General features: G+C 42.6%; 1 protein-coding gene across 1 annotated transcript in view; it reads right to left on the reverse strand.

The window, feature by feature from the left end:
- The window catches only part of nsg2 (neuronal vesicle trafficking associated 2), a 35,119-nt gene that overhangs the window by 2,070 nt on the left and 20,537 nt on the right, over positions 1-12,512 (reverse strand). Inside the window, exon 3 of the mRNA XM_056267842.1 lies at positions 1,416-1,526. Coding sequence (XP_056123817.1) covers positions 1,416-1,526 — 111 coding nt within the window. The remainder of the gene's footprint in view (positions 1-1,415; positions 1,527-12,512) is intronic.

Consider the following 12,512-nt stretch of genomic DNA (forward strand, 5'->3'; position numbering starts at 1 on the left):
GTCATTTAATTCATGTATTAACCTTAACGTGCGTGATTGGGGGGGGCGGCCGGGGGGTTTCCTCACAGCGCCACACTGTGGTTTTATGTTGGCTTTATTATATTTTCAGCTAATGGGCAGTTTGTAGACATATATTTTTATTACTTCTCACTGAAATGTGAGTTAAATTAAACTGATATTATTTTGTAAATTATATCATAATTCAATTTGGGGGGGCATAAAAGACATTTGGGGGGGCATTGCCCCCTAATGCCCCTCCCATACCGCCGGCACTGGTGATTGGTCAACCAATGCAACTCAACCAGGCCCCACCCCTTCATTTTGCGTATGCCTTGGGCGGGAATTATTTCAATGAGTAATAGAGTGCAACATCTGGGTTCCGGAAGAAAACTCTCCGTTCATTTTCTTTATAGGGAAATGGATTTTTAACGAAAATTTAAAACCTTTAAAGCCTTACTGTTATCTACGCGGTTGTTAATCGGCATTCACTTCTGTTGAAGCCGTAAGGCAGCATTTTTTCAACTTATAAAAAAATTATAATAATCATGTTTAACAAAAACTAGCAAAGGGCACCAAAATAGCTATTTAGCTCCGCCCACTCCCATGAAGCACGTAATCGAGTTGACCTCTCAAAATACTTAAGTGTGTGTATATATTGCAATAAACTTAATATATTGTTTACACACATATATAAATAGTCAACATTTTTAAATGAGTAGCTCTATATATTTCCACTCATTAAAAGCTGTTAAGTACAGTCTTGTACCTCTTATTTTTGTCTGATTTTTACATAATGTTTTGCTTCAAATCTAAGTTTGTAATGCTATGATTCACCTTGCAGCTGGCTTACACTTGGTATAACACTTAAACAAAGACTTTTAAAAAATCCTTATGGGAAAAATGAATGGAAAAAAATACTTCTGGGACCAACGGGCACTTTATTGTGACGTGTTCGTTCCCGAAAAAACTCAAGACTACAATGGAGGCGTTTCAGGGAGTTCAGAAACAGTGACACTGATATAGAGAATAACTCCCGCTGGAGGGAAGTTGTGTTTTGTAACTTTGCAGAACTTTTTCATGATCAAACAGCAACATTACACACTAAAGAAAGCTTAAAAAGGCATAATAGGATCCATTTAAAGAAATATATTGTGGAAGTTTGTCCACAAACAACGTGGGCTGGAGTATCACTTTTAACAACTATTTGCAGCGACGTATGTGCGACATTTGAAATTAATGTTCATCACTAAGTAACTGGATTTATTTGTAACATTTGACAGTTACAAATTAGATTAGAATGGAAATCAAAACTGTTTTCCAAAGGTTTTGAGATATTTGCACAGAAGTGTTTTATTTAGCGCTGGCGAGTTGTGTTTAACGACAGAAGAACATGGGTTTTGTGTGTATCCTCTTACCTTATACACAAAGCCATCGGGGCAGGTGTGGTCATAGGTGAAGGCTTTATACACCACCAGGAACACTATGCAGGCCAGAAAAGCCAAGGCCAGTACGATAAGGATGGTCACCTGTATGTGAAAAAAGACACAATTCATCCCAGTTCTTTACTGCGCTCTCCAGCAGTTCGACACGTCTTTGAGGTCTAGCTGAATTGCAAAAAAGTCATAACATTTATACACTTCCAAATTGTGTATTTGTTTAAAAGTGATTTATTTCTAGTGTTTCAAGCTTATGAAAGATATACATTTATGTTGTTCTCATATTCACATATTATAATAAATGGATTCAAATGTGCACCTTACAAGAACAGTGTATGAATGGCAATAATCAGACAAATGCAAAACAATACCCAATTTCAAGCCGTGTGTTTTCTCTAAACCTCTCTAAACCTCTGCAAAGACAGAACTGGGGCTAAAAGGTCCGGTGGAGACAATAGTGTGATCGCATCTCGGTTGTCTTTTTTTTCACAGCAGCGCTAATTTTTTCACATCACTGTCATCTTCAAGTACATTCACCTCACAAGATGCAGTTCAATCTGTCACACCACATTTGTCTCAACAAAGCAGCTTATAAAATAAATCTATGTGGCCCAAACAAAAAAGCGGAGGCAATTGTCGACCAGACCAGATTCATTTGTCAGGGGTGATTAGTTCTGTAAAAAGGGAGGCCACTTTCAGTGTTTTAGTCCCAGACACCGCAAATGGATGTTTTTGAGGAATGACTAATTAGAATTATGCAAAAGAAAATGAAAGATAAATGAGAGAAAGCCAGTTGACATCTGAATATTTCAGCGCTCTTGCAGATATTGAGAAACGTCTGTGCTGTCAAAGTGCTGCAAACCTTCCGCTGAGAGTCCGTTTACTAGACACCGTTTTCAACTAAAAACTTTTAATGTATTTTGGCTGATTTGGGGTCAGTACCGTTATCGTCTCCGTGCAAACTACAAAAACGATGTCATGTGAACCATGTATATTACGTGTCTATAGGCGTATCGTTTTTCTTTACAAAGTGACATCGCCAACTACTGGCCTGGCAGCAGAATACAGCACTTTTAGTCGTTTTCGCGGATCCATGTGAAAACGTTTTAACAATATTGTCGTCTGTACGTGAAAACATCATTGCTGTGTAAATGTACCCTAAATCAATCAAAAACTACAAACCTTGTATCAAAATTACCACAAGAGTAATTGATTTTGAGAACACAGAGGGTGTATAACTGAAATAAAAGTGTGTGAGTAAATATCAGATGATTGGAAATGTTTCTAGTTATTTTGGTTATGCTGCAAAAACCAGTGAACTGCCTACCTAGACAGCATCATCATAAGTGTGCACCAGATACAAAGATGGTTCCAAAATAGGCAGTATTATTATTAAGATACCTTGTTTTAGCCAAAATCTAAGCCAGCAGTACATACACGTATATAATCCTGATACATTCGACTGAACAGCAAAACTGCTTGAAAAGCAAAATGTGTCTTCTGACACTGGCGGATTAGTTTTTCACTACTTTTAAGCATAAATAAATGAAAATCTATCATTGCTACAAGACAAAATACATATTCGAGAATTTGGGAAATGGGATCCAAGCCAAAGATAATAGGAAATTGTTAAGAAGCAGGGTGATCCATCTGGATAAACATTGGAAGAAATGTATTTCATTCAGTAAAGAAAACCATAGATAAAAATAGTTATAATCTAATTAAAATAGTCTATTTTACCCAACTGTTGTTGTTCTGAGTTCTGAAGGGACAATGTATTTTTGTAGGCTAAAACCCGGAAACGACTTGGCATTTTAGCACTTCCGCTTCCATTGTCCTGAAGTCAATATTTTTTAAGGGGTTTTAAGTTAAATACATGAAATAAGGTCTGTCATAAACATAAGCTCAAGATATTTTCACATTTTATTCTATGACATAAAATATAGACTATCAGTAATACCCCCTTACTGAAAAATAAATATACCAAAGTGTATTTGAAATACATTTATTTTATACAAATACATTTACATATACTTACTATAAACACCCTGCAATTGTACTGTTGGTATACTAAATTGATACACTTAAAGTCTGCTACATTGTAACAACAAATTTTGTACTAAATGTACTTAAGTATATCTTTAGTTGGACCTCAGCACTATATCTGGATAACTTAAGTATATTTGATTGTGCTAAAGTGGAACTATTACAAGTATACTTCAGATACACTTTAAATAGCTTGCATTGAAAGGCTGATATTATACAGAGATCATACTATCCATACTAATAGTGATATTAAAACACATTTTAGGCTTAATATTAAGAAATATGCATAAATATTCAATTGTGCATATCCTATCTAAATATCCTATTTAGAGCATATCAGGTTTGCTACTTAGGGTCCATTCCAGTTTTAGATATGTCAGCACACGGATAAGCAGACCACCGGGGTTTGGAACAGGGCCATTTTGTTGTCTTCCTTGTGGTTGGGCAGCTTTGTAGTAAAGAATGACATTACTAGAGATGCCTGATGGGAACAAATAGTGATGAGGAGGCAAAATGCAAAATATCAACTGGTTTGATTTTAGTATCACATGACCATGATCTGTTTTTCTCTCTCTCCATTTATTCATTCTCTCAGCACAGATTAAACAAGTGTACAGCCTGATGTCCTTGGCCAAAATTGGCCCCATTTGTACCATGTTGCTAAGCGGTGGGACTAGCGCCAAAATGGCTGGGTGCCTTTCACGCTCTAGATTTGAACCACTTTAGTATTTTAAATCACCCCCTGATGAGACATTTTCAGTTATGTTTTTTTGGGGGGAATCCTGCATGAAATTTGGCTACGGTTTGCAGGTGAACGTCTATTAATGCTTAACTGTCTTCATATACATTCAAATACTTTTTTTCCGTTACTGTCCCCAACAAAAGAAAGATAGGGAGTTTCAAAAGATTCATTCTGGCAAATCAAATCCAGACTGAGGACAGAATCGGCATAAAATGAGGTCATTCCGCCTCAAATGTCAACGTGTTTGTGGCACATAAGACATGCCACCATCTGCTTGTTTTTTCATCACCCCTACAAAGTGTATTATTGTGACCTACTGATGATCCTCAAGGTTGCAGAGCACTTTGTTGTTGTTTTTCTTGGTCCCCAGTGTTGTTTTTTTTTTTAGGTGGTGCTGCTGCTGGTGGGGGGGTTAGATTAATCTATGTTCAGAAAACCATAATCCCCAGGTTGGATTTATTCAATAGTACATCTTCTCTGGAGTGCTAGGAGTATTAATGCTTTATGCTGATTCAGCATGTACTATAGTGTCTATAGACCTATTTAAGATGGAAAAAATAAATAAATAAATATTTTAAAAAGTTATATAATTTCGCCTATTTCAACTTGCCTCACTCCAAATGAACGTCTCATGCATACTGCACACAACTTAAAAGTACTTTATCTGTCTTGAAAGCCCTAATCTGATTGGTTGACTACAATTTATGGTATACACTAGGCTTTTAAATTAGTCTGCTTGAAAGCAAGGTTGTGTGCTAAAGATTTATATGCCCTCAGTTTCTCTTTATGCTTGGTTCTATCAGGTAGATGTAGATGTCAGGCCACTCAACCGAGGTAGTGTTAACGTTAATCCTGTCAGATCGTCCATCCATTGAGTGACCGTGTACGGGTCGGCCAATCTGTTTCCGTCCATTAAAATTAACTTTTGCAAATAACAATCGCGGTCCTGGACAGTGAGTGACCTTACACATTAAGATAAAATCAGATTTTTTTCCAGTCATTGTTAAAAAACAAGCTAACAAATCTTGTAAACTAGAGTTAGTGAAGCGGCCAGGGGAATCGTTCTGCCTCCACCTAAGCTTCGCCCACAAAAAACTTCACCATATTTACTAACTTAAAAAAGGGGTCTATAAGAGGGTGCCCAAGATACACGTCATCAGCTTCTTTGTCTGAAGGAGATGTGCAAGCAGGCCTAAGGCATGGCAACAAGACGCAGTGTCTCATTCCCCTTCTCACGCAAACCATAGTTACAGACGTAACTGTAAAACAATCCCTTTTGAAGTGGAACTGAACACTGCATTTTGGATTGACGCTATGGGGAACAAATACCCACTCCACCATGCTCCAAGGAATGCCTGGCTCACTAGGGGAAAATATGCACAATCATAGTGGGCATAGCTGACTCAATGGATTATTTAACCAGTCAGACCGTCAACCCAGGGCACGTTCATTCAAAAACTCACATAGACCGCCTAGTGGTAGCACTTCCTAAGCTTCCATAAGCCAATAATAGAAGATGTCCTTGATCCTATGCTCTTGCAGCAGGCGAAGTTACAACCTTCCTTCTTTGTGGGCCATTTTAGCCCCAAGAACAGAGCTCTAAGGAATAAATGGCTTAGTTATGACAGCCTCGACACAGCGCTCAGAGAGTATTCGCCAAAGGGAGAATATTTAAAAATACAACCTTGGATGATACCACTACTTTCAAGGGGGAGATATTGAAACTTCTCCTCATTGATCCAGTCTTCCTAGCTGAACCGCTTTCTATTGATCACCTCCCTCAGGTCTTGTCTCTTCCTCCAAGCATCGCGCCTCCTCTGAGCTCTATTTCTTGAGGGAGGAGGAGCACGAGAAGCTACACTCTACCTCTGGCCCTGCCTCCAGTCATCAGACTGTAACAGGCCAGGACCCCCAGAGGCTTAAAGCGGAGACTTGGATCGGCACAGGACGTACTACTTTAAATGCGACTGACTGCGGCCTCACCTTTAAACTTTCCGACTACGGACTCTACAGACGTGCCAAAACGTTCAGAGGGAGAGAACGGGGGATCAAGGAGAAAATTATTAGGTTTAAATTAAATTATTGTTAAGTGCCTCTTCGTTACCACCATTGCTTCCATTTAACGACCAATGGCAGCGGCTGTTTGATTGGTGGCCTGGAGGGCTAAGTCCGCAGTTCAGCGACTGCTTCAGGAGACAACCCCTGATCCAGATCCCTGAAAAATCCCCGGCATCCTGGCCAAATTTGCCCATTGGCCCCTCTCCATCATAGCCTCCTAATCATCCCCACATATACTGATTGGCTTCATCATTCTTGTCTCCTCTCCACCAATAAGCTGGTGTGTGAAGGGCGTTCTGCCCCAATATGGCTGCCGTCGCATCATCCAGGTGGATGCTGCACATTGGTGCTGGTTGAGGAGATTCCCACCATCCATACAGTATTTAAAGCACTTTGAGTACCTAGAAAAGCACTATATAAAATTATTATTATTAATATTATTAGATCTGCCTGGTAAGCCTGCAACACAGCCATAGTGTGTAAGGCCCCACAGGCCTGACCTGCTGCCACATACGCCATGCCATTCAAACACAAAGTGGTCTGTAGCAGCTTAGATGACAGGACAGAAGCCTTCAAAGAGGAAGACTTACCCTGTGAGAGATAACTCACAAGCGCTTCTTCAACAGGTGGCATCCTCACACATCCCCGCTCGCTCAATCCTTCCACGATTTCTCCACTTCCGTGCAAAATGGGGAAGAAAGGGGAGGCTCATGGGGAAGGATGATTATGGGCCGACAGGAAACGCTCATCAAGTCCACCATGAGCCGTTTCCTGTCTCCCACCCCCAACGCTAGATTCAATCTGGTTGTGGTGTGGGCCATAACATCCAACAGTATGCGGGGTAGAGCTCAGTACAAACGCTATCTTTGCCCACTTCAACCACATCCGCCTCCTCCTGGCTGGATGGTGTCAGCAACATGCTATCTGCTGGATCAGATTATGCTAGAGACTGAAGAATGTGAAAGAGCTATTCCTTTTCGGCAAACTCAACCTGTGATCCCCCATGACTTGAGCATACAGTTGGGCCCTAGCCGCGAAGTGCAGACGCTTGTCCTCAATTCTTCGAGAATAAGGCTAAACGTGAGCAGAGCTTCCTCAGTCAAGCACAAAACGCACAGGTTGTGTGTGTCCCCAGGTGTCAAATAGCTGGGACATGGAGGCACACACTTCCTGAATCGCTTGCTCGGGTTTCTTCATAATTCCACGTTCACCAAACGCTATTTACACAAAGGGCTCTTGAAGACAAAAAAAAGTATCATGCCCTCTTATAGGGCTTGCCAGCCAATGAAAAAAATGGCGTGTTCACAGTTGCTTCAGACACCGGTTACACTAATGGTCAATCCAAGACGCATCGTTGAGTTCGACTTCGAAAGGGAACAGATTTTCTTCTTTCTTCTCTCTAGACATCAAGGACACTACAAAGTAGTGCTGTTAGATTCTATTATTTTTGCATTGAGTCTGTCCTCTTTTATTCTCTTGTTTTTCTCCTCTATTGTCTTTCCATCATGCTCGGTCTATAATACTCGCCGCCTCTCCACTGCCTTTTAACAAATGCTGCAGTCCTCTCCCACCTGAATGTTCTGCAGTTCAGGTCACCATTTGCTAAGCTCTGACACTCCATGTTTAGTCCTATTCGGACGGTAATTGTTTATCATGGGGACGTAAGGTATTTTCAACATTTACAGTTGATTTTATTTCAGTTCAATTCCAGAGTGTCAGTGTTTTTCTTCCACCACCAGTGTAAAAATCCCCTGCCATATTACCTACTGTTTTTTAACAAACACCAAGGTCGTGTGGTAATTTAATTGCCGTCCGAAACCATATCTCTTAGTTTACAAGAAGAGATCTATAAAAAAAAAAAATCACTGTTCAAATCCTTTTTGACCACTGCCGAGCACTGTACACTAATTGTTGCTCTTCAGTCTTCACATTGATTTGCATGCATTTTAAAGATACACTTTTATTACTGAAATGTTGGAAACTATTTACAAGAACAGCGAGTGGGAGCTGTAATAAACAAAAAGGGAAAAGAAGAAAAGCAGAAAATCAGGTATGCAATAAAATTTTAAAATATAAACCAAGTCGCTTTACGGTTATAACATATTTGCGTATAAACTTATAAAATCTGCTTTTATCCACTATTAGTACAAGCCTGCTGTAGCGGACCCCGTCCGAATGATGGCCAAAAATATACTGATAATGAAGTTTATTGTACATCACACAAACGATAAAGCATCAGTTTTACTCCAGAAAATCACTGTAAGAGCTGAATAAACACAGTATAAGAAGTGCACATTAAAGTCTTATCCATAAACTCTCTCTCTCTCTCTCTCTCTCTCTCTCTCTCTCTCTCTCTCTCTCTCTCTCTCTCATTATCATCAACATACACAGCGAATTACACAAAACACTCGTTACAGCTAACAATAAACAAATATATACACACCTTTTCACTGGGTGCTTAATAAAATGGTAAGCTTCATATCCGTAAAACAACTATGAACTGTAATAAAGTGCGTGCTCCTGTTCATTACTACCGTGATCAGTAACGTTAGGCCTATCGATCCGGAGATTGTAATCTGGATCACGAACAGTTGGTACAGATCCATCCATGAGTAACAACGGGAGTAAATGAAGATAGCTATGTTCATTCTTACATCCAACAACAACGCTCTAGTGCGTCCTCGACAGTAGGGTCGGGGCCAGGAGCTCAGTGGCTCCAGTGCGTCCTCGACAGTAGGGTCGGGGCCAGGAGCTCAGTGGCTCCAGTGCGTCATCGACAGTAGGGGCGGGGCCAGGAGCTCAGTGGCTCCAGTGCATCATCGACAGTAGGGGCGGGGCCAGGAGCTCAGTGGCTCCAGTGCATTATCGACAGTAGGGGCGGGGCCAGGAGCTCAGTGGGTCCAGTGCGTCATCGACAGTAGGGGTGGGGCCAGGAGCTCAGTGGCTCCAGTGCGTCATCGACAGTAGGGGCGGGGCCAGGAGCTCAGTGGCTCCAGTGCATCATCGACAGTAGGGGCGGGGCCAGGAGCTCAGTGGCTCCAGTGCGTCATCGACAGTAAGGGCGGGGCCAGGAGCTCAGTGGCTCCAGTGCATCATCGACAGTAGGGGCGGGCCAGGAGCTCAGTGGCTCCAGTGCGTCATCGACAGTAGGGGCGGGGCCAGGAGCTCAGTGGCTCCAGTGCATCATCGACAGTAGGGGCGGGGCCAGGAGCTCAGTGGCTCCAGTGCATTATCGACAGTAGGGGCGGGGCCAGGAGCTCAGTGGCTCCAGTGCATCATCGACAGTAGGGGCGGGGCCAGGAGCTCAGTGGCTCCAGTGCATTATCGACAGTAGGGGCGGGGCGGGGCCAGGAGCTCAGTGGCTCCAGTGCATCATCGACAGTAGGGGTGGAACCAGGAGCTCAGTGGCTCCAGTGCATCATCGACAGTAGGGGCGGGGCCAGGAGCTCAGTGGCTCCAGTGTGTCATCGACAGTAGGGGCGGGGCCAAGAGCTCAGTGGCTCCAGTGCATCATCGACAGTAGGGGTGGGACCAGGAGCTCAGTGGCTCCAGTGTGTCATCGACAGTAGGGGCGGGGCCAGGAGCTCAGTGGCTCCAGTGCATCATCGACAGTAGGGGCGGGGCCAGGAGCTCAGTGGCTCCAGTGCATCATCGACAGTAGGGACAGGGCCAGGAGCTCAGTGGCTCCAGTGCGTCATCGACAGTAGGGGCGGGGCCAGGAGCTCAGTGGCTCCAGTGCGTCATCGACAGTAGGGGCGGGGCCAGGAGCTCAGTGGCTCCAGTGCATCATCGACAGTAGGGCCGGGGCCAGGAGCTCAGTGGCTCCAGTGCATCATCGACAGTAGGGGCGGGGCCAGGAGCTCAGTGGCTCCAGTGCATCATCGACAGTAGGGGCGGGGCCAGGAGCTCAGTGGCTCCAGTGCATTATCGACAGTAGGGCCGGGGCCAGGAGCTCAGTGGCTCCAGTGCATCATCGACAGTAGGGGCGGGGCCAGGAGCTCAGTGGCTCCAGTGCGTCATCGACAGTAGGGGCGGGGCCAGGAGCTCAGTGGCTCCAGTGCATCATCGACAGTAGGGGCGGGGCCAGGAGCTCAGTGGCTCCAGTGCATCATCGGCAGTAGGGGCGGGGCCAGGAGCTCAGTGGCTCCAGTGCGTCATCGACAGTAGGGGCGGGGCCAGGAGCTCAGTGGCTCCAGTGCGTCATCGGCAGTAGGGGCGGGGCCAGGAGCTCAGTGGCTCCAGTGCGTCATCGACAGTAGGTGCGGGCCAGGAGCTCAGTGGCTCCAGTGCATCATCGACAGTAGGGGCGGGGCCAGGAGCTCAGTGGCTCCAGTGCGTCAGAGCCCCCCGTTTTACCCCCGCCCAAAAAATCCTGAACACAGCAACGGTGAAAAACTGTTTAACCATCTAACTCCACAATTCAGTACTTCACAGTTCACAGTCTTTGTAATGTGTTTTAGCAATACATTTCTAACATTTATAATGTGTTTAGAATTTTTAGAATTGCCTTTACAGGGACTTTAAGCCAAGAAAATAACTTAATAATGAACTACGCAAAAAGCATTTCGAACATCTCCAGCATGTTTTATAATTAGCCAAAAATGAAACATAGTTCACCTCTCACCCTATTGGAATATTAGGAAATTATTAAAAACGTAGACATCGATGGGTATCAATCAGTTCACTGAATGCTTAATCCACATCGTTTGAAAATCACAACATTGATGACTGTCAAAAAATAACGTGCATAATACACGGTAATATATACAAGAAACAGAGGTCCAGTGAGTTCACGCATTTCCTGGAAACCCAATGTTTTATCATCGCTTTCCGAGAAGAGGGAGGAAATGGCGGCCTGAGTGGCCTCAGTTGTCCTCAATCGTCTGTCAGAGAGGATAACGTCCATAATGCACGTCAGTATCAATTTATTCTTCACATGCTGAAATTGAATAGGAATGATCTGGGAACTGAGTAAAATACTTCACACTGCGTGCTAAAGAGAATAAACGCCAATCCAATTGACAAATTTCGCCAGGTTAGTGAACATCGTTCAACGTGTTGATTTTTAATGGATTTTTTTATGCACAAATTATGCATTTTGATTCTGACATTCCTGATTTTAACATTTTCAATCATTTTCTAATCTAGACTGAGCTTTTTTCAGAATTTTGGCAATAGATGAACTGTTAAATGAGTGATCTTGAGATGAGTCCTTGTAGTCGTCCAATTTGACTCTCATATGCTGATGTGATATATATTATAAACTTGACAGGTGATTTTTTTAATAAAATGTAGTTTCATGCCAACCATGTCAGACCCTGCGTCTCAATGTCCATACTATCCATCCTAAACAGTATGTGAGATTAAAATAAGTGTGTCATAGTATGTTGAAAAGAGTATGCCAGAAGTCCCTGGATGGTTGATTTTTGAAGTGTGGATCCGGCTCACTATAAAGGCTCATATTGCCCACAACCCACTGCGCTTTGAAGGAGGATTCGGGTCAGAAATACAAACACGAGTAAAAAGTGTTGAAATAGTAAAAAACATGGCAGATATGCGCGACCGATGGTGAGAGGTTCAGATGAAGCTTTGAGTGTCTAATCATTTAGACATCAATAATCTATTTATTTAATGTTATCCGTGTTATATTCCATCTGCAATAACAATGTGGACTTTTATAAAGATCCGTTTGGCCATTAACTTTTAAATGCATCATCATGCATTAATATGAGGAGAGTCTCCGCATGAAAGACCCGCGACTGCAGATCAACGTGCTTCTGCATTTCACTAGGAATACGGTAGGAAATGTAATGAAATAAAATGGAGGATTTTAACTGTAACAAGATGATTGACAGGCCAGTTTACTGTGACAGGATGCGACAGAGAGCAACTGTTAAAGACGCAATTGTATGACGTGATAGTATGTCCCAAAGCTTGTCTACTGTTTACTACACACTTTTCTTCACAAAAAGAGTACATACTTTTAGGGCGTAGTATAAATTGAGACGCAGCAATATTCACTCCTGGTATTATATTAATTTGAGGCCACAGTTTCAGTTTGTCAAAGGGAAAAGGACAACATCCTTATCTTATGGCCATGCTGAATGGACATTTTGCCTTGATCATGAGTTTTTATCAAAAGGAAATTTTACCAAATTGATTTTCTTGAACTTACTGTTTAAAATAATCTGTAAAAAAAAAAAAGACTGCACAACATATCAAATGTATAC

This window comes from Rhinichthys klamathensis, unplaced genomic scaffold (assembly GCF_029890125.1).
Source record: "Rhinichthys klamathensis goyatoka isolate OS25496 unplaced genomic scaffold, OSU_Roscu_1.1 h1tg000263l_1, whole genome shotgun sequence".
In the NCBI taxonomy this organism is placed as follows: Eukaryota; Metazoa; Chordata; class Actinopteri; order Cypriniformes; family Leuciscidae; genus Rhinichthys; species Rhinichthys klamathensis.